This window comes from Chanos chanos, chromosome 6 (assembly GCF_902362185.1).
Source record: "Chanos chanos chromosome 6, fChaCha1.1, whole genome shotgun sequence".
NCBI lineage: Eukaryota > Metazoa > Chordata > Actinopteri > Gonorynchiformes > Chanidae > Chanos > Chanos chanos.
In genome coordinates, this window is record NC_044500.1 from 25,933,860 (window position 1) to 25,957,057 (window position 23,198).

Below are 23,198 nucleotides of genomic sequence, written 5' to 3' on the forward strand. Positions count from 1 at the left end.
ACCGTAACCCTGACCCCCAGGCAACAGATCTTCATAAGAGCAGTTTTAGAAGAAAATGTTCAGGCAGTCAATGAAAGTATATACCCTTTGTCAGCTTGTTCTTTTGCACCAACACACACACACACCCTCTCTTTTTCTCTCTTAAGTCACTGTTTTTTTATTCACTGTCCATGTCCTCCAAGAATAAAGGTTCAACAACCTGCAGGACTAAGACAACATGTATTGATTGGACCAGGAGAAAAGGCTGCTTCATTCAGCTTATAAAACAGGCTGTGGAGTGGAGCATAGAGCATCAAAAACACAGAGAGAGTAATCATGTTTTAATGATTATCTCTGTTTCTATGGACTGTAAGTGTTGTAGCTATGTGCAGTTTTTATCTCTCCCTCTCTCTCTCTTTGATCTGCAATGCATCACATCTTTCATAACACATTTACACTCCTGTTATGTGTATGTTAACAAGCTCCCTTAAAACATAAGCATCTCTGCCCATTCATTTATAATGAGATTACCTCCCCATCTCTCATCTCACCGACCATAAGGATAATTGAGTGCTCTATTGATCTAGATATTAAGCAGCGTTACGAATGAATGACCTGTCCGTCTCGTGCCCGTGCTGACCTAACTACCAGATCAATGCTTTCAATCTCAGTTCGTTGCCTCCTCTGACCAGCCAGCCAAGCAGCTGGGTGTAGGTCTGTAACTCTGTGGTTAATTTATCATTAATATGAATGAACAGCACGGTGTGGCATGTTAGAAAAGGTGACAGAGGCCTGTGTTGGACAGGGGATAGAAGCCTTGCACTGAAAAAGACTTGGGGTGGGGGGGGGGGCAGTGTTAGTATTGGATTTTGGAACTTTAAAAGTACAATGCATTTATCATCCAAAACTGATATGCTGACTGAAGCGGTTAGACTTTTTTTTTTTTACACTTGCTGTGAGCAAGCCCAGATCGAAAGGAACATTTTGTCTTGGTTTGAGATCAGCACAAACAGAGATGTAGCAAAGCGCAGAAGTTGTTGTACGTTAAGTCAAATGACTTTGTGCTTGTAGCAAAACTTAGCATTGGAACTTGACTCTGCACGACAAAGAGAGAAATCCTACTGAGTTCTATCTGTGAGCTCACAAACTCGAACACACACACACACACACACACACAAAACACAAATTCACACAGGCATACCTTAGCAAAATACACATTCTCATGCATACAAGCACACTCACACTCACACACACATTTACATCGCTGTCAGTCATTCAGGGTTTATACATTTTTAATAATCCTCTCGTTCAGTCTGCTCAGATCAGCTCTTTTGGCTGTCTTTCCGTTTGTACAGATTAATTTTGGGATGAAGTCAGGGAAAACGAGAGTGATTTCCCCCGGGGTGTCCCGTGGAGGGGGAAGCCGCTGTGACAGCTCGCCCGAGCGAGATGAGACCTAACTGGGAAAGGGAGCGTGGAAGAGCCCTGCATACCTGGAGGAGCCTCAGCAGTGTGGCAGCCAGTTAATCTTATAATGACTTCCTGAGATGAGAGGAGCTGGATCAAGTTGCCTCTTTCTCTCTCTCTGTGTATATTAGATGGGGCCCCTGGCCCTCAAAGTTGTGTAATCACACCTATAGATGAGATAAGTTGTTCCTAAAAGAACTCTCTCGCTGTCACACCAACACACACACACACACACACATACACACACACACACAAAGCTGAAAGCATCAGTTTGTCACACAGTTCTGGAAGTGTCAGGTAGAGACCTTTTTCCTCACTCCTCATCTCATCTTATGCTGGCAGCTTTGACTCCACACATCCCTAAAGCTCACCGTGAGAAATGAGACTCGTCTCTGATGGCCCCCTCAGGCCTGTGTAGCACAACAGCGTGTGTGTTATCACAAACCTGCACACCCACTCACTAAGCTAGCACTACCAGTCAGAGTGTGCAGATTTCAGAATCACCCTGAGTGTAATGCATGGCATGGCTGTTGGCATGGCTGGGGGGCAATTAAAGATCTGTTTGTGTGTGTGTCTCAGTCAGAGTGTTTGAGGAGTAGTGTAGAGTGAGTAGTGAGTCAGTGTTTGTGGAGTAGTGTAGAGTTAGTAGTGAGTCAGTGTTTGTGGAGTAGTGTGGAGTGAGGAGTGAGTCAGTGTTTGTGGAGTAGTGTAGAGTGAGTAGTGAGTCAGTGTTTGTGGAGTAGTGTAGAGTGAGGAGTGAGTCAGTGTTTGTGGAGTAGTGTAGAGTTAGTAGTGAGTCAGTGTTTGTGGAGTAGTGTAGAGTGAGGAGTGAGTCAGTGTTTGTGGACTAGTGTAGAGTTAGTAGTGAGTCAGTGTTTGTGGAGTAGTGTAGAGTGAGGAGTGAATCAGTGTTTGAGGAGTAGTGTAGAATTAGTAGTGAGTCAGTGTTTGTGGAGTAGTGTAGAGTTAGTAGTGAGTCAGTGTTTGTGGAGTAGTGTAGAGTGAGGAGTGAGTCAGTGTTTGAGGAGTAGTGTAGAGTTAGTAGTGAGTCAGTGTTTGTGGAGTAATGTAGAGTTAGTAGTGAGTCAGTGTTTGTGGAGTAGTGTAGAGTGAGTAGTGAGTCAGTGTTTGTGGAGTAGTGTAGAGTGAGGATGAGTCAGTGTTTGTGGAGTAGTGTAGAGTGAGGAGTGAGTCAGTGTTTGTGGAGTAGTGTAGAGTGAGGAGTGAGTCAGTGTTTGTGGAGTAATGTAGAGTGAGTAGTGAGTCAGTGTTTGTGGAGTAGTGTAGAGTGAGTAGTGAGTCAGTGCTTGTGGAGTAGTGTAGAGTGAGGAGTGAGTCAGTGTTTGTGGACTAGTGTAGAGTGAGTAGTGAGTCAGTGTTTGTGGAGTAGTGTAGAGTGAGGAGTGAATCAGTGTTTGAGGAGTAGTGTAGAGTTAGTAGTGAGTCAGTGTTTGAGGAGTAGTGTAGAATTAGTAGTGAGTCAGTGTTTGTGGAGTAGTGTAGAGTGAGGAGTGAGTCAGTGTTTGTGGAGTAGTGTAGAGTTAGTAGTGAGTCAGTGTTTGAGGAGTAGTGTAGAATTAGTAGTGAGTCAGTGTTTGTGGAGTAGTGTAGAGTGAGGAGTGAATCAGTGTTTGAGGAGTAGTGTAGAATTAGTAGTGAGTCAGTGTTTGAGGAGTAGTGCAGAGTGAGGAGTGAGTCAGTGTTTGTGGAGTAGTGTAGAGTTAGTAGTGAGTCAGTGTTTGTGGAGTAGTGTAGAGTGAGGATGAGTCAGTGTTTGTGGAGTAGTGTAGAGTGAGTAGTGAGTCAGTGTTTGTGGAGTAGTGTAGAGTGAGGAGTGAATCAGTGTTTGAGGAGTAGTGTAGAATTACAAGTGAGTCAGTGTTTGTGGAGTAGTGTAGAGTCAGGAGTGAGTCAGTGTTTGTGGAGTAATGTAGAGTTAGTAGTGAGTCAGTGTTTGTGGAGTAGTGTAGAGTGAGTAGTGAGTCAGTGTTTGTGGAGTAGTGTAGAGTGAGTAGTGAGTCAGTGTTTGTGGAGTAGTGTAGAGTGAGTAGTGAGTCAGTGTTTGTGGAGTAGTGTAGAGTTAGTAGTGAGTCAGTGTTTGTGGAGTAGTGTAGAGTGAGTAGTGAGTCAGTGTTTGTGGAGTAGTGTAGAGTGAGGAGTGAGTCAGTGTTTGTGGAGTAGTGTGGAGTTAGTAGTGAGTCAGTGTTTGTGGAGTAGTGTAGAGTGAGTAGTGAGTCAGTGTTTGTGGAGTAATGTAGAGTGAGAAGTGAGTCAGTGTTTGTGGAGTAGTGTAGAGTTAGTAGTGAGTCAGTGTTTGTGGAGTAGTGTAGAGTTAGTAGTGAGTCAGTGTTTGTGGAGTAGTGTAGAGTGAGGAGTGAGTCAGTGTTTGTGGAGTAGTGTAGAGTGAGTAGTGAGTCAGTGTTTGTGGAGTAGTGTAGAGTTAGTAGTGAGTCAGTGTTTGTGGAGTAATGTAGAGTTAGTAGTGAGTCAGTGTTTGTGGAGTAGTGTAGAGTCAGTAGTGAGTCAGTGTTTGTGGAGTAGTGCAGAGTGAGGAGTGAGTCAGTGTTTGTGGAGTAGTGTAGAGTTAGTAGTTAGTCAGTGTTTGTGAGTAGTGTAGAATGAGGAGTGAGTCAGAGTGTTTAAGGAGTAGTGTAGAGTGGAGCGTGAATCAGAGTGTTTGAGAAGTAGTGTAGAGTGAGGAGAGAATCAGAGTACTGGAGGAGTAGTGTAAAGAGTGAGCCAGAGTATTTGAGGAGTAGTATAGAGTGTTTGAAGAGTGAGTCAGTGTTTGTGAGTAGTGTAGAGTGAGGAATGAGTCAGAGAGTTTGAGTAGTGCAGAATGAAGAGTGAGTCAGAGTGTTTAAGGAGTGAGTCAAAGTATTCAGAGGAGTAGTATAGAGTGTTTGATGAGTGTGTCTGTGTTTGAGGAATACTGCTGAGTTTTTGAAGAGTGAGTTGGAGTATGTGTGGAGTAGAGTAGAATGTTTGAGTAGAGAGTTAGTGTGGTGTGGAAGCAAAATGCTTGTTTAGACCATTCCTGATCACATGAGAGCAGTGAACATTAACACGAAACCATATCAGCTTTTAACTACTCCACCACTTTGAGCTGAGAGGTTTCCAGAGGGGCACAGACACGCATACGCACACACACACACGGGAAGAGAGAAGAAGTGAAAGAGAAGATTGAGAAGAGTGAAGAAGAAGACAGATGTAGTGTCACGAAGAGCAGAGTGTGTGATTAGATATGAGTCTCAGTCCACAGCAGGTGGTCAAAAGTAATCTCACACACACACACACACACACACACACACACACACACAGGGGAAATAGAGAGAGAGAGACAGAGAGAGTAATAGAGTGAAAGACATCTGGAGATGAGGGAAAGAACAGGTGGACCCTCGGAGGAACCACGATCAACAGATCTGCACGAGCACCTGCACTGTGTGTGCATGTGTGTGTGTGTGTGTGTGTGTGTGTGTGCGTTCATGTCCACATGTGTGCAGTGTAGTGTATACAGATATTCATCAATCCATTCGTCCAAGTGTGAGCACGTCTATCCATCTTTACATTCATCCACCTGTCCATCAATCTAAGCTCAGGGAAGAAGTCCAGTGACTTGTTTTTTTCTTAACAAGACCACACTGATAATATCTAAAATCTATGGCTGAATTAGGAGAGTTGAATCTGGGACAGTCAGAGCTGTGTATTGTGAAGCAAATACCCTCTCTCCTCAGTCTCTGTATTCAGTGTCTCAGCATGAACTCTTTAATTGGCCCCGTCACTGCTGGAACAGAACTAATAATGACCAACCTGGTGGACCTTCTGCACAGAGAGAAGAGAACTTTCTCTTTAATGTGTCATGTTCTGATAGGCCTTACAGTAACAGCCTCGTCCCTCTTCTACACCTCACCATGTCTGACACCCTGTTCCTCTCTCTCTCTCACACTCACACACACACACACACAAACACAGACAGAGAGAGAGAGAGAGAGAGAGAGAGAGGGACTGGTTATTCTTAATTTTTAAAGTGTTGTACGCAAAAGACAGTTCAAGATACATTGAAAATGGAATGATGACTTTTTGGAAGTCCTCCATTGCCGGTTTAGTGCTCGTCTTTGGTGTAAATGTTTTCTTCTGAGTCGTCAGCTTGCCAGATCATGTGATTTTAATGACAGCGCACAGCTACTGTTAGTTGACACATCTGTTTTTAACGAGATGACTCACACCCACAAAAAACCCTGAATCTTAACACAAACACACACACACACACACACACACACACGCATCCTCACACAAAAACACGCACACACACACTTTTTTTACTAGTGATTTTTGCTGACAGAGACAAAGAGTCTTTGTCCTCCACATAAACTCAGTCACATTTCACATTTGAAACATTTGAAAATGAAAATATGACTGTTATGTACTTCCCTATGCCCAGAATAAAGGATCAAAAACTGATTGGTTTTTTTTGTGGCAGCAATATGGTGTGTGTGTGTGTGTGTGCGTGTGTGTGTGTGTGCATGTGTGTGTGTGTATGCGTGCATACGTGCCTGTGATTTTCTATATACTGTAATGCATGTATGTGTTAGGATACTCATCGCAGAGTGTCAGTGTAGGTCATGAACTGTCTGACTACAGACAGAAGTTTGGATAGAAAAAAGTCTTACTCACACATACACACACACACACACATACACACACAAAGAGTATTGCTGAGAGAGGGGCTGACATATTGATATCATGTAAAACTAAACTGTCTTCTCTCTGTGTCTTCAAAACCACCTGTTTGATTTCCTCATTGTTTTATTTCCTCTCACAGAAAGTGCGAACAGAGTTATAGACCATCCCATCACCATGGTGATTTACGAGTCCAACCACAGAGAGCAGGTGCCTGAGGAGCCAGGGCCTACTGTAGCTAAAACAGGACAGAGAGGCCAAAGGTCACAGTGAGAGGTCCACACACTCTCACAGGACTAGTATTTACAGAGAGGAACAGTAATGCATACACACCATACTTAACAGCACATCCTAACCTAAACATTGACATTACAGCTGAAATCAAATGACATATCTGTGCTTAAAGTAGGCCCAGAGCAGGATATACATTGGAGTGAGAAGAAAAGTCAACTAACTTTATTTTAGTTTCACTCTTACTTACTTAACAAATTGTGGTTCAGGAACAAACTATAACCTGGTAACAAACTATCTTGGTAACAAACTGTGGCCTGACAACCAAACTGTAGCCTGGTAACAAACTGTATCCCGGTAACAAACTGTGGCCTGACAACCAAACTGTAGCCTGGTAACAAACTGTAGCCTGACAACCAAACTGTAGCCTAGTAACAAACGGTATCCCGGTAACAAACTGTAGCCTGACAACCAAACTGTGGCCCGGTAACAAACTGTAGCCTGACAACCAAACTGTAGTACAGCATCTCTGCTCATATATTCTTGTTTGAAATGGTGCTGTTCTGATGAGATCATTTAAAATGAGAAATTTTAAACAGATTTAGATGGAATGGAAATGTGTCTGAGTTTCCACATGGTGGTATCCCAGTCATTTCTGCCCATGTTCGAAAAGAAATGATTTTGTCTTTTCTTGACTGGAGCCTGAAGACGTGTTTCACGCCTGGTGGAAGTGTTTTCGGAAACAAACTCGCTGTGTTTTGCCTTAGTTTGTTTACAGAGTCCATATTATGGTCCAAATGGAAAGATGTGGATTTGCTGTGAAACAGCTTTGATGCGAATCCGCCCATATACACAAGCACACTCAGACAAACAGAAACAAAAAACAACTATTCTACACACTTCAATACCAATGCAAATGCGAACAAACAAGCATACACAAACACAGACAGAGGAATTTCCAACTGCTAACAATTTGTTGATACAGACTTGCAGGTTGAAGAGAGGCGGAGAGAAAGAGAGAGAGTTTCTTCCCACCGAGTAAAAGTGAAGATGGTCTTCCAGCTCATTGCTTTAGCAGAATAACCAAGCCCTAAGTGTGTGTGTGTGTGTGTGTGTGTGTGTTTGTGTGTGTGTGAGAACAATCTGCTAGGTTTATAGTCTAGTAAGACATATACCCTCAAGCTACTTGTCCTGTATATTCTTGTGTGTGTGTGTGCGTATGTGTGTGTGGAGATTAAATGATGAGTGATTATCAGTTTACATGCTCAACATGAATGTGATGTTGGTTGTTTTTTTCCACCGCTGCTGAATACACACAGACACACACACACACACAGACACACACACACACACACACACACACACAAACAGCACACAAATGATGTGTAAACTCATATAACAGTTCTGTCCCCATTAAACACAGACATCTTCTGTGAATGTATGCGCACCTTCTGGCTGAATTCAGTGCAGCCGTCAGAAGAAGATAACGTTAAGCTAAGTTTAAACTATATGCCAAAACATTTTTCATAAACTAGGCAATTCTCAGAAAACTGTTGTCCCCTGGAGAAAGCTGAAAGCAACTGAGCAGAAAAGTGTGAGTGTGTAGATGAGTATAAAAATGAGTGTGGCAGAGAGTTGAGTTAGAGAAGAACAGAGAGTCTTTTAATCAGTGCTGTAGCAGCAACGTGTAGCAGACTGAAAGATGTAAACGCCAACAGAGGGGTCAGTTCATTATACAATATGTTATGTGTTAAACGATGTGTGAAATAAGACTCACCCCACATTCACACACACACACACACACGCACACACACAACGCACTCTATTTGAAATAGAGGAAGAGGAAATGAGAAACAAAAGCCGGAGTAAGTGACAAAAAAAGGGAAGAAAGAATGAAAGAAATGGAATAATCTGCTATTTTATGAATATGCCTGTAGTATTTTCTGTACACTTACAGGCAGTAACCCCAACACACTGAGCATGTCCACTCTGGACGTGGCACTGCCCCCTATGGGTAAACAGATGTACTACTTACTCTGACAGCCACAACCACACACAGCATCAACCAGTTCATCAGATTCATTCTCTCTCTCTCTCTCTCTCTATCATACACGCACACACACACAAACACACAAATCTCTCTCTCTCTCACGCACACACACACACACATACACACAAACAGGCTCTAACCTTGTTTCCTTTTCTCTCTCACAAACACACACACACACACATGCAATGTCTGTCACACACAAACACAGGTGGCAGACGGATTGGAGAAGTGATGCTCTCTTTGTCTGTGAGCACAGACTTGGCATGGCCCTGCAGTGAAGTGCCCTAGTCATTACTGACAGTAAATAAGACACGAGTTGCCTGTGTGTGTGCGCGGGCGCTTGCGTGTGTGTGTGTTTTCAAAGTGACTTTCTTGGGTAAATATAACTGCAGTGCGTCAGTGGGCAGTGTCTGGTGTGTCATGTGACTTTCCCTGTTGTCTGATGGATGAAAAGACTCATTTTTGCAGCTTCATTAATGTTACTCTGTTTTAATGTGTGAGAGGAGCCACAGAATCAGGCAGAACTAATGAGCAGTAATTGGAAAGAACCAACAGCACCAGTTAGGATGCTCTTCTTCATACCCTGTCCTTCTCTCTTTCTTTCTCTCTCTCTCTCTCTCTCTCTCTCTCTCTGTCTGTTGGCCTCTCTTCCTTTTTCTTGAAAGTGCACTAAGACTGAAGAGGGAAGGAGAGATAGAGAGAGAGAGAGCGAGAGAGAGGAGTGGGAAGGGGGTGTAGAAGGGTGAAGAATAGGAGAGATGGAAGAAAATGACAGAGGTAAAGAATAAAGAGTGTGGAGGGACAGAAGCTTTGGTTCCATATAGAGAAAACCACTAAAAAGAACATATCAAAGGAGCCACTGCTCCACATCCTGTCAAAAGCACCACTTCACGTGCTCTGGGAGGTGTGTGAAAAGTTGCCTGAGGTAAAAGGGAACAAAAGAGGGGGAAAGGGCAAAAGAACAAGTGAATGTGCTACGGTGAGTTGACTATCTGTAACTTTCTGAGGGGGACTTTTTTCGGCTTGTGGGAAGTACATAGGCAGGTAGACACGCTTCCATAGTAAACGCTGCGTTAAGACCCATGATTTAACATTGGCTTACAGGCATTGTGAAGTGTACTTTAACATGGCTTAGATTTGATCCACAGTCACTTACCACACAGAGTATTATGATTACAGCTTTATTCATAATTACACATATAACAAAGCTACAAAAGCCTTTAAAGCCAAATTTACAAACACCTTTATCATGAAGAGGGAAAAACGGAAGCTAATGTGGGAGGATAAAACATTCCTACTCGCTCTCTCTCTCTGTTTCTGTGTTTTGTGTGTGTGTGTGAGAGAGAGAGAGAGACAGAGAGAGAGAGAAAAACAAGGTTAGTGAGTGTGTTTAGCTCCTGAATGCCTGTAATGCGTCTGTAACAATGTTAGAGTCGGTTTCATTCTTTCACTCAAGAGAATCATATCATAAAGGCATTTCCCCAGGTTATAACCTGTCAAATTCTCCATCTGACACCGTCTGTTTCTTACACCCCCCCCCCCCCCCCCCCCCCCCCCGCCCAGTCTTTCTAAGTTCAGAGTGTGCCGACAGGTATTCCATAAGGAAAATAAAGAGTTCATGGAGGCTGGCTCCCTCATGTGCGTACACAGACACTTGGCTAGCCGTCTATCACAGACTCCAGATCCCCTTTTTTCCTCAAGACTTCATATCTCAGGTTAATAGCATAGTTAGTGACTGTGCTCTTTGACCATACAGATTTGTCAGCTACAGTGCCTGCTTTGTCAAAGACGGCTTCTCACTCTCACCCTGCGCTCACACAGGCAGCGAGCTTGTGGGCGTTGCTAACGTAGTTTGGAGGAAGTGGGCTACAATTGACAGGAGATGCATCAATTTTCCTTAAAAAAAAAATATATACTAATAAATATTAAAAATATATATGTTATATTTTAGATTTATTTATATATTGTATTTACATTGTCTTCGCTATATTCATCGTGGAGTTGTATGTTTGTATTTTCTTAAAGCCAGGCCTACTAATATATCGCCCAATATACGTGAACCCACAAATCAGGTGCATTCCCGTTGAAAAATATGTTTTGGAAGGAATTTATTTTCATTTGCAATCGCCGCTATCCATATCCATTTCTCCTCCATGTTGGCTATGGGAACTAAAATGTTAATATAGGAACTAAAGTTTAACACAACGTTTCATAAGAGGAACACATCTGCCCTCTGATTGGCCGTCACTCGACTCTGTCGCTGCTCATTTGCATAAAGCTGAAGTTTGCTCAACTTTTTTGTCACCAAGTTGCCGCAATTCTGTTGCCAGGCAACTCCTCTCACCATGTCACTCAGTGTAAGCCAGCCACCATTGGAAATGAATGACTTCCGGTTGCTTTGTTGCTTGTTGTTGCTGCCAGTGTGAGCGCTGTCGTTCATTGTCCCGGCTCACCCTTCCTAATGTTCCTAAGGTACTTTAATTTTAGTTATCAGGACGGTCATTATTGGTAATTTCTGTTTATTTACATATGATTAAATAAGAGTAGCTGTCTTAGGCATATCACGGAATTCTGTGCTTTTCCGAGCCTGTATCTGACTTCCAATTTTATGTTCAAGTAGCGCTTTCATGTTCAAATGTACCCTGCTCCCACACAAATGTCAGAAAGAGAGGGGGCCAGAGACAACAACATCATCATTTCGTCCCGGAGCAGGTAACATTCCCGTGTCACCTTTATATTCAGGACCCCCATATAGCCGGAATTGAATGATCTGTGTTTCATAACCACATTTTGCGATGATTCGACTATGAGATTGGTAGTCGAATCAGACTCCTTAATCGTCGAATAGAAGACTATTTGGCGTCACCCCTATTGGCTACACAAAAGCGAGCCTGTGTGTCTCTCATTTATTTCCTTTTTTCCGAAGATCTGCTAGCTAGGCCTTATGGGATACCCGAGTGGTGTATCCACTGAATCAACGACCGAGAACACCAGTTAAATCTTTGGGTAGACTCGTCTACTTTCGCTACTTTTGGGTAGACTCATCTACTTTTCAAAAGCTTGAGCTTTTGAACTCAGGTTTTCGAACTCAAGCTGCCCAAGTTCGAACTCGTGCTTAAAGTCGAGACACTACAGCGGTTGAATTAAATTCACATCCTTTTGTTTGTAATACAAAGATTAAAAATAATTACTTCACTGGGGTAAATGTAAACACTTGTCAATTTAGTAAAATAATTAGTCTATTTGCTTAAGAGGTGGACGTCACTGCGACCTATTTTTGGGTGCGTTAGTCCACACTTTCATGTTCTATGCTGATTGTTATTAGCCCGTTCCTGTGCGCACTGCGTAGTGATACCAAAGGTTTCAGACCGATTGCATGCAGCTGACTGGGAGCAGCTGAATTAAAAAAGAAAAAACGATTAAGTTGTGCTGGTGAACCAGTGTGAACGACTCGATCGCGAACTGCACACCACTAATCTCTGAGTCATTTTTCGACCATGCAGTTTCCCAATCAGGCGACCGTAGCATGCCGATGTGTGCTCAGATGAGGCCAGGTAAAACTACCTAACGAATAAAATGAATGAACTGCATTAGCAAAATCAAATTTAGCTAACATTAAAACACTCAGTCAAAGTCCCCAGGCCACTCAAAACGTCAGGCAAACGTACATTGGTCGTGGATTTGATGGCATTGTAAACGGCTCCGAGAATTAATAATCTTGTGCTGTGAGAATTTGACATTTTTTTTGACAGTACATGAGTGATGTCCGTCCATCCATGTGATTCACCTGAACTCTTTGCACTGTGAGGTTTAAAAGGATTAAATAACAGTTTCTTAATCCCCTTGTTTAATCCAAACATTTTTCCAGTAAATTTTCAGTAAGTAAACAGATAGTTTTTGTAATTATGCATGAAGCGAAAGAAAAATAATGCAATTTTAAATTTTAGTTCTTCTGTCAGTGCCGCCGCTCTCTCCAGAGCCAAAGTTAGCTTCTTTTAATCTCGATGCGTCGCGTTAAAGCCCCTGTTCTCACTCTTCGACCTTTAGGATTAAGCGATCGAATCCCAGTTGGGGAACTTTTGTCCACTGTGGCCGTTTACCCGGTCAGATGTGTTGTTTCACCTCCTTTTCACAGTTCATAATTAATTGGTTTTAAGAAGGAAATGCAGATAAAAATGTTAAAAGTCTGCCTGTCTGCGCTTAGATTTTTTTTAGCAACCCGTTTTTCTTGCAGAAGTTCACATGCAATTGAACAATTATCGCTTTGTTTCCGTTAGCAATGGTAAGCCTACAACAAATCAGAGCCACAAGTACTTGTTGCCAGAGGCACTGTAGTTGTTCGTGACTGCTTTCCTTCTTTGATGATCAGCTTGTCATCTCTCATGCGGGCCTGAACTCAGCAGTGCGCCGAGTCATGTTTCCAAGGTCGAGGGAAACGCGAGTTACGCAGCAACAGCACAATTTTGAACACACGAAGACATCTGTAACTTACAAAACTACCACAACAGACGTTTTATATTTGGAAACGGAAAAGTTCTAAATCCAGATTTGACCCCCCTTGAAATCTTGAATCACACTGAGAGCTTTATCTGTCCTCAGTGGTAACTTTATCCACACTGAGTAGCGGGTCAAAATGTTAATGACATTATGACAAGCTGTACACAAATTCGAAGGTTAAAATTTGATTGACGTTTTCTCAGCTGACGCACAAGTTTATGCTGCTTTTTCCTCAAGAGCGGTATACATTAGCAAAACAAAACAACAGCAAGAAAAAAAGTCTTCCATATCTTCACATAATCAATGTCTTATTTATTTCGGAAGGACTGAATTACAAATATACATCTGAGGAGTACATGGGAGATAATATAAGGTAAAAGGGGGAGATGTCTTTCCTCTCTCTCTCTCATATCTTATCTGACAGAGGGATGTAGTGGTGGCATGTCCACTACAGAGGCCCAGTCTCCCTCAGGCTGTGAGGTGAGGCTTATCTCTGCACTACAGAACAGAGGAGAACTTGTGACCAGTTCGCTATCATTCTCATATGACACACACCATTACATTCTCCCCTGTACAGCCCACAACTATACGAATATCAAAAGTCAATAACAGCCAACAGACTTACCCACAGTCAAAGTCTATGGCCGACAGAATGACCCCAGTTGAAGTCAATGGTCGACAGACTGACTGACCCCAGTCAAAGCCAATGGTCAACAGACTGACCCCAGTCAAAGTCTATATATCTTTATTGGAAATTAGATATATAGACTTATTAAAGCCTTGTTCCTTTTTTGTTATATGAACATGTTTTCTTTCATTGACGACTCATCCAAGCAATAATCCCACTTTGATTGGCTGGGAGGACCTTTATCGTGTCTCTTATTACAGCCTGATTAAGTGACTGATAACATATATACAGCCTTTGTTGTTATGCATTGCTTTGCAGCAATAATGAACATTAAGACTACACTTCCAGTGAGAATGCAGTAGCGGGTTGTGTGTTTTAAGAGGGGACGTGTCTTGGTAAAGAGCTCCATAGGGCCCTGTGAGTCACAGAGGCTGAGGTCTTGGGTTAGGAGAGTTGACAGGGAGTGATTCTAAGTGTAAAGAGACAGACAGACAGAAAGCCAAGGAACAAGCTGCTTCTGCCGTCGAGAGCATTACTTAGTGTGAAATGCATTTCAATAGGAGACGTGTTCAAATCAATGTTCTACACTCTTGTCAAACGCATACACACACTGTCTCAGACACACACACATACACATACACGCTCTCACACACTCACAGCTGCAGCAATTTTGGGGACGACGGGAGATCAATACAACACATTGAGAAAAGCGAGATCCCATTTTCTGACCTGCTACCTTCCAGCTGTCTACATCAAAACGGGCGCTCTAGGTTACCATGACAACCGCTACGCAAAGGCCACCTTCCTCTTCACGTAATCTGTCTTTCATAAAAGACAGAGAGAAAGTGAGAGAGTGATACGTAATGAGACTGTGAGAGAGAGAGTCTGAAGAACAAAAGAAAGCATGGATGAAACGATAAACTCCTCAACGCATCAGAATTTATTACAGAAATAGGAAGACTATACACTTTATGAAGGATTCCATTTCAGCTCAGTCTTTTCCACTTGCCAGTGTTTTGTTCAGGGTCTTCATTCATCTCCCATGTGAATACAGTGATGAAAGGAAACTCTTTCTGGCCTGACTCAGTTTATTTTTGATGATTCCCAGATGACAAAAGTTGTGAATTATAGCACAGGCCCTCTGCACTGAGCTTTCTTCTTGCCCCTTCTCAAACCTGCAATATCAACCAATCAGCATCCACCGCCTCCAAATGTCAGGGGCCACACCCAGCAGTCAGTCAGCAGCCGCAATCTGAAGGACTTTGGAGAGCCAATCACACAGCAGTGTGGTATACTGATCAACGTTTCCACACAGACGAATGAGGAGTGTTATATGAACATGGGCATGGTCCCAGCATAGGAAGAAAAAAAAAGGGACAGGGAAATCCGGGTGCCTGATACAAGATACAAGTCTGTGTGAAAATTGAAACGGTGGAAAAGGCAGAAGCACTGAAAACTCAGACACCCATCACTCCCCCGTGATGTGACTTGCATTAACGCAAACTGAGGGGGAAGAACGTACAGACATATCCAGCCAGGTTTTTTGTAACTGTTTTGTCACTCTGGGAGTCAGAGCACACGTTATGATCAATACCAGTGGCCTCTGTGTTTGTTTATCGGGAGAGAGTTTCTTCTGAGTTTGTTCACTGATCAATCTCCAATCGACGCAGCGTTGACTGCACCGAATAAGATTGACAGACACTTCTTCTCTCTTTTCTGAGCTGCATTTGAGTGTGAGGTGTGTGTGTGTGTGTGTTTGTAAGTGTGGTATCGATCTGTGGCCAGCATGCTGTTCTATAAAGCAGGTCCAGAGAAAGGCACAGTGAGGGGCCTGCATGATTTGAAAGGATAAAAAAATGAGAGAGAGAGACAGATAGACATAGGAAGACAGATATAGACAGGCAGACATAGAAAGACAGCCAGACTATTGACAACTGAGTCTAAGCAAACTGAGAGACAGAGGGGTAATGTGTGTGAGTGAAAGTGGAAAAATATATGATTGGCTGTATGGATGATCGGGGAACCCTCCCCCCGCCACACACACACACACACAAATACATATGCACATGCACACACAGGAGTCGGGGGTCAGCCTCCAGTATCAAATAAGGGTTTATTTAGGTGGGAAAAAACCCACTTCAAATGGAATCCAGAAGGGCAAATCACTACAGAGCTGAGAGCACAAAGAAGAGGAGTCTTTGGAGAGAGAGGGAGAGGGAGAGAGAGAGAGAGTGAAAAAGCTGCATTTAATGAAGAGAAATCTCTGTCACCTGGTGAGGAGCTGCGAGAAGGGCTAGGTCAGGCAAGAGGTTATCATCAAGGTTTCCTTGCTCTGTGCCTTCCCCACAGCCTACACACACACACACACACACACCTACATCTGTTACCATAGCAACAGTGGGGGGGAACAACAGGTGAGGGATGTCAAGAGTTCTAAGAGCTAGTCAAACATTCCGAGATGGAACCGTGGAAAGTGAAGGTTTTAGATGAAGAATGGTGAGAGGAAGAGAGAGAGAGAGAGAGAGTCTAGGTTATAAAAGACGTGTGGGTAATTGGCTTTAAAAATGAAATATCTGTAGGAATGAGTGACCAGTTCTTAGCAGAACAAGGACATTTCAAATGCTGGATGATGGATTCCATGTTTAAGTGGAATATGTGTGTTTGTGTGTGTGAGTGTGTCTTTTGTTGTAGTAATCCTATTAGACAGAAATATCTGGAAAAACGTTGACATTCTCCACATGTATGTCTACTGAAATAGACAACCCTCTTCTGTGTGAAAGGAGAGTGTGTGTGTGTGAGTAAAAGAGAGAGAGTTTTGTGTGTGTGTGTGTGTGTGTGAGAGAGACCGAGAGAGAGAGTGTGTGTGCGCGTGTGTGTGTGAGCAAAAGAGAGAGAGAGAAAGACAGTGTGTGTATGTGTGTGTGTGTTTTCCTTTGCAGTCATATTCATTAAAATGCCAGTGTGGTGCTGGATCACAAAGACTCTGTCCCTCCACTGATAGCTGAGCTGCTGCACATGTTTTATTTTCAAAGATGCGCTGCCTTCACACCAATCACACACACACACTCACACACACACACACACACACACACACACATTCCCCTGCATGATAACACACTCTACAAAACTACAGTCTATATGAAACACACACACACACACACACACACACATGGACTGGAGGTTGTGAGTGGTGTTTGGAGCGCTGGGAGCTGTTCTTGTGTCCTCTCTTCTGTCGTCCTCTTCATCCATGGTTCACCATCAGGTTCTGTATGTCAGAAAGGGAAGGACACAGTCACGGTTCACCATACTCATGCTTTATTTATCTGTTCATTTTTGATAAGGAATTAATGTCTGTACTAAACCCATATCTAACACCACTGAACATTTCCGTTCACCACACGCTTCTTTTCAGAAATAACAGTCAACTCAACGCAGTCTACAACCAGTACATTTTGAACCAGCACATTTTAAACCAGTACATTTTAAACCACACCAGATCCCCAAGCAGCAGCTTGTGAAGGAGTCATTCATTCATCCATCCATCCATTTGTTCATTCATCTGTCCTGTCACTCTCACGTCTTTCTTGGTGCTTTCATGGGAGAGCCCAGTGAATGACTATGACCAAAACATTTCATCAGAGGTTTAGTCACTCCATCACCACCCCCCCCCCCCCACACAAACACATATATTCAACCCCCCCCCCCCCCCAAATATTCACACACATACATGCATCACTCCACACACACACACACACACATATTAAACCCCCCCAAATATTCACACACTTACATGTATCACCCCCCACACACACACTCAAACATACACTCAACCCCCCCAAATATTCACACACATACATGTATCACCCGACCCCCCCCCCAAACTCACACATACACATATATAATCAACCCCTGCAAATATTCACACACGTATATGTCCCCCCCCCCCCCACACACACACACACATACACACACACTTTAACTATGACTTCCACACTTTAATTAAATGTATTAATTTGGAGTAGAGGTGAGTTAGAGGAGAAGACTACAAAGAGACAGAAAGAGAGAGAGAGAGAGAGAGAGAGCAGTCAGGTATGGGTGCCGAGAGGAAAGAGAGAGGGAAAGGAGAGAAAGGCAGGAAAGGGTGATAGATAAAGATGAGTGAAGTGTGTGTATGTGTAGCAGAGATGAAGAGCGAGGAGAGAGAAGAAGACGAGACAGGCTCTTCATTAGAGCAGTGATGATGACTGAGTGTCCAGCGCTCTGTGACGTTTCTCATGACCAGAGCTTGAACTCTGAGAGGAGCATATGACAGGCCAGGCCAGGCTGGGGTGTGAGGCTTTTAGCTCCATCAGTCACTGACTGTGTTCTCAGATTGTCTCCGCACCAGACCCCTGCTCACCTGCCACCCTCCCAGAATGCCAAGCCATCTGTCCTTATTCATTCAACAGGGCATGTAATGATCTTACATTACAGCGGTCGGTTATCGAGGATCCTATGGAGTGTGTGTGTGTGAGAGAGAGAGAGGGAGAGAGAGAGAGACAATTAAAGATGAGTGTGTATGTGTGTGTGTGTGCCTGTGACAGGGAGAGAGAGAAAGAGAGAAAAAGGGAGGGGTGGGATTAAAGATGAGTGTGTGTGTGTGTGTGTGTGTGTGTGTGTCTGTGACAGGGAGGGAGCGAGAGAGAGAGAGAGAGAGAATTAAAGATGAGTGTGTATGTGTGTCTTCTCTGTCTTCGTTCATCATCATCTCTCTGACTCCTGGTCAGGTCACCTCTGTATGAAAGATTATTTTAATGGTTTTCCTTCCTCTCCAATCCCTCTTCCTCTCCGCAAATAATTATACGACAGATATGTTCTTTCTGAGGTGGCCATGTCGTCCACTGCTCTCAGAGAGACAGGTAAAATAGAGGAGATGACTGGAGAAGAGAGACAGGTAAAAGAGAGGAGGTGACTAGAGAAGAGACAGGTAAAATAGAGGAGATGACTGGAGAAGAGAGACAGGTAAAAGAGAAAGAGGTAAAAGAGAGGAGTTGACTGGAGAAGAGAGACAGGTTAAAAGAGAGGAGACTACTGGAGGAGAGAGACAGGTAAAAGAGAGGAGTTGACAGGAGAAGAGAGACAAGTAAAAGAGAGGAGATGACAGGAGAAGAGAGACAAGTAAAAGAGAGAGAGGTAAAAGAGAGGCGACTACTGGAGGAGAGAGACGGGCAAAAGAGAGAGACAGGTATAAGAGAGGAGTTGACTGGAGAAGAGAGACAGGTAAAAGAGAGGAGTTGACTGGAGGAGAGAGACAGGTAAAAGAGAGGAGATGACTAGAGAAGAAAGAAAGGTAAAAGAGAGGGAGGTAAAATAGAGGAGATGATTGGAGAAGAGAGCCAAGTAAAAAAGAGAGATAGGTAAAGAGAGGAGATGACTGGAGAAGAGAGACAGGTAGAAGAAAGACAAGGTAACTGAAGAAACACTTAAGACTAGAAAGATGAGTGTGAGTCTCTCCATTCGGCTGCTATCTCTTATTACAGCTGTCCCCACAAACTATAATTCCCAAACTGTATCCTAGCTTTTTCATCGTGGACCTCTGGGTCCATGTAAGTCACTCATTTGTCTGAACACAGCAGAAAAGGACAGGAGTCTGTCCTCAGTGAGGAAGTGATGTGCTTTTTAACTCCTCTTTCCAACAGGCAGCAGTCTTTTACATTCACCATGTGGCTTATTTGTCTCTGATTGGCTGAGGACTTAACACACCTGTTTCATCATGTGTCTTATCTGTCTCTGATTGGCTGAGGACTTAACACACCTGTTTCATCATGTGTGTTATTTGTCTCTGATTGGCTGAAGACTTAAAACACCTGTTTCATCATGCGTGTTACTTGTCTCTGATTGGCTGAAGACTTAAAACACCTGTTTCATCATGTGTGTTACTTGTCTCTGACTGGCTGAAGACTTAAAACACTTGCCTCCGGGGCAGAAGTAAGTCTGCATTAGGAGACAATGACAAAATCCAGAGGAAACCTGGCCCTTGATGTTGGTTATTGTTTCTCAATCGCACAGCTGGGCAGATGTTTGGTCTCCCCCCCCACTCTAAAACACCTCATTCATAATGTCGTGGTTTTGATAATTAGCTGATTAGCTCAGAAAGAGACTGAAAATGTCACAGCCTGCACCTCCGTTTTGGACTTTTGGTTTGACATGTCTTTGTGCTCCTGTTCTCTGTCTGTCTCCGCCCCTCACCTGTTCCCGTTTGTCTAATTATTACCTTGTTAATTTCACCCAATCCTGTTTTGCCCTGATTAGTTCTCCTTCTATTTATGCCCTAGTGTTTGCCTTGTCTTTTGTCTATCGTTGTTTGTGTTAGTTTGCACAACAGTCATGCTGCACCTTTTTGTTATTGGTTTTTTGTTCCTTTTCTGCACATGTATTTTGATCTTCAGTTCCAGTAAAGTCCTCCGTTTTTCACTATCATCATCGTGTCTTTGCACTTGGGTCCTGCACCACACCGCCAGCGTGACAGAACAAAACAAAATGGTGCCCAGCGCGAGGAATGCGCTGCCCGGCGCACCATGGAGAACGCGCTGTCCTGCCCTGTTCCCGAGGCCGCTTTCCCGGCCCTGGTCAGCTCCCATGCTGACGCCCTGTCCTGGTCAGCTCCCATGCTGACGCCCTGTCCTGGTCAGCTCCCATGCTGACGCCCTGTCCTGGTCAGCTCTCATGCTGACGCCCTGTCCTGGTCAGCTCCCATGCTGACGCCCTGTCCTGGTCAGCTCCCATGCTGACGCCCTGTCCTGGTCAGCTCCCATGCTGACGCCCTGTCCTGGTCAGCTCCCATGCTGACGCCCTGTCCTGGTCAGCTCCCATGCTGACGCCCTGTCCTGGTCAGCTCCCATGCTGACGCCCTGTCCTGTTCCCGAGGCCCTTTCCCCGACCCAGCTCGGCCCTCTAGCCGACGTCGAGGCTGTTTGAAGAGTCTGCTCCGTTCCTGTTCTTCTGCCCGGTTTGGAAAGCCCGCTCCAGTGTCCGATCCAACCAACCTCTCACCTGCTCCGCCGCAGAGGGGACCCATCAGCAGCACCTTCGGTCTTCCCTCTGTGCGCCCCTCCACCCACCCGGTCTGTTCTGGACTTTTGTTTTGTTTTGGGTCTATCGTTCTGTCACGCTGGCGGTGTGGTGCAGGACCCAAGTGCAAAGACACGATGATAGTGAAAAACGGAGGACTTTACTGGAACTGAAGATCAAAATACATGTGCAGAAAAGGAACAAAAAACCAATAACAAAAAGGTGCAGCATGACTGTTGTGCAAACTAACACAAACAACGATAGACAAAAGACAAGGCAAACACTAGGGCATAAATAGAAGGAGAACTAATCAGGGCAAAACAGGATTGGGTGAAATTAACAAGGTAATAATTAGACAAACGGGAACAGGTGAGGGGCGGAGACAGACAGAGAACAGGAGCACAAAGACATGTCAAACCAAAAGTCCAAAACGGAGGTGCAGGCTGTGACAGAAAATGTGTGGATGCTGTGGCTGTCCAGGAACAACCCTGGAGTGGGGTACTGGGAAACCACATCAAACTGGGCGTGTCCCACTGTTCTTAAGACTACTGAGTCCATTATTGTGTGGAATCAGTGAAAAGTGACCACTGCTGGACCAGTGTGGTGTTTACTGTCTGATGATGGGGAGTAGGAGATGGAGTCGTTACTGTCTCCCTCTAAAGACATCCACCTCACGCCAAACCAGGTACAGGCAAGAGATCAAGATAACAGGTATAAAACATGCATTTGTCTGTACACACACACACGCACGCACGCACACACACAAACACACGCACAGCCTTGCAAGCTAAAACATTGCTTGTATTTCTTATGCTGAACAAGAAATTGTGAGTCTTTCTGTCTGTCTTTCTCCCTCCCTCTCTCTCCCTCTGTCTGTCTCCCTCCCTCTCCCTTTCTCTCTGTCTCTCTCCCTCCCTCTCTCTGTCTCTCTCTCTCACGCACACACACACACACACAGAAAACAGTTCCATTCAATGAATACAAAGCGTTGAGTGAAATCCACTTCTAACACTGGTCAGTCTGAAATTAAGTGTTAAGTTACTGAAAAACGCTAAAAGTGTGTCTCCCGCCACTTCTGTGAAAAGGGACCACTTTGGTTTCCTCTGGTCATTTGTGTGTGTGTGTGTGTGTGTGTGTAGTCTTTGTGTTGTGGTGACAGGACATTGAAAGGCCTTTTGTTAAAGTCAACAACAGACACTCTGGTCTTGGTTTAAAGAGCAGCACTACTGCTGGGTTCAGTACCACTCTGAATGTAGAGAACAGACAGACAGACAGACAGACAGACAGAGAGAGACAGAGACAGAGAGATGGACAGACAGACAGGAAGAGAGAGAGACAGACAGACACAGTGGGGAAGGAGCAGTACTGACCCATGTGCTGTGTATAATATTAAAACAAAAATACTCCAAAAGTGTCTGTGTGTGCAGCATCAGAGGAGACATCATGACTACCACCTTATGACCACAGTCATGAGCTGCTCATTGATACACAACAAATTCACAAATAAAGTGCATTAAAAAAGAGAAAAAACAGATTCCTACTCTGTAAAGAGGTAATGTGTGTATATATAGAAACAGGTAAAATAATGGACAGAGAGGAGGGGGTTAAATAATGGACAGAAAGAGAGAGAGAGAGAGAGAGTGAGTGACAGGAAGAGTGGAATAATAAAGATTCAGTTAGCCTGACATTTTCCTTTGGCTCAAACTCCTGGTCTGTACACCCACGGCAATGGGTGACAGGGTCCTCCACAAAGTAAGGAGCGCTGGAGTTAGAGAAAATAAGAGTGGAATATGCCATCTCCAGACGGAAAGGTACCGCATGATATCATTCACAATTTGACAGACAGGAGCAGACGGTATGTCACACCTGACACATGCGATAAGATACTGTCCCAGTGTCCACACACACACACATGCAGGCACACACAAACACATCAAATAAAGGCAAGGGAGCAAGATGCCACCAAAAACAGACCTCCAGAATCGCACAGAAAATGTCACAGAGAGATGAACTTATCATTTATCTCCTTCTTCTCTCTCCCCTCTCTCCTTCCCTCCTCTCATCCATCTCTCTCTTAATGCCAGCCTTATACCTATTCCCATATCTCTCTCTCCATCTCTCTCTCTCCTCTGGCATTAGGCAGTGCGTCAGATGTCTCAGGTGAGTGTACGTGTGGTTAGATTAGCAGCATGGTGAATACTTTCTGAGGGGAGTGGCTGGAAGGCATGGAGGTTGAACTGGTGGTGACAAGTACATACAGTACATACAGGAGGCGTCATGTGATTTTGATAAACAAACCTTGAAGATTTTTGTCTCAGACCCTGTTCATTCAGACAGAGCATTTGTGAGCAATATGCATGAGAAAATGAACAAACATTGACCAGACCTTTCTCTACAGTAGGAGTGTAGTAAACAAATTCTGGAAGTTTTCAGTTCAGCTGGAACTGTTAAAGTGGGCGTCTATTCAGGGCACCACTACATTGACCCTAAAGAGCACCGTCTCACCTCCTGCTCCCCAACACAGCGACGGCTCCACTCTCAGCCGCGCGTATGTGCGCGTGCATGTGTGTCTGTGTGTTTTGTCTCGTCTGAGTCACTGGGCTTGTGCTGCACTTC

The 23,198-nt window shown here is 44.1% G+C and overlaps 1 protein-coding gene across 2 annotated transcripts in view; it reads right to left on the reverse strand.

Annotated features, from left to right (window-relative positions):
* Positions 1 to 15,890: 15,890 nt before the first annotated feature.
* Positions 15,891 to 23,198, reverse strand: part of chchd6b (coiled-coil-helix-coiled-coil-helix domain containing 6b) — a 30,950-nt gene continuing 23,642 nt past the window's right edge. The window contains exons 8-9 of one of the 2 annotated variants that reach the window (XR_004025383.1): positions 16,678 to 16,797; positions 15,891 to 15,906 (exon numbers count right to left, since the gene is read on the reverse strand). Coding sequence is in view for 1 of the 2 variants with exons in the window: in XM_030776546.1 (XP_030632406.1) it covers positions 16,774 to 16,797 (24 nt within the window). In the remaining variant the exon portion in view is untranslated. Of the gene's footprint in view, positions 15,907 to 16,475; positions 16,798 to 23,198 lie in introns of those variants that run through there. The other variant, XM_030776546.1, reaches the window with a different exon arrangement.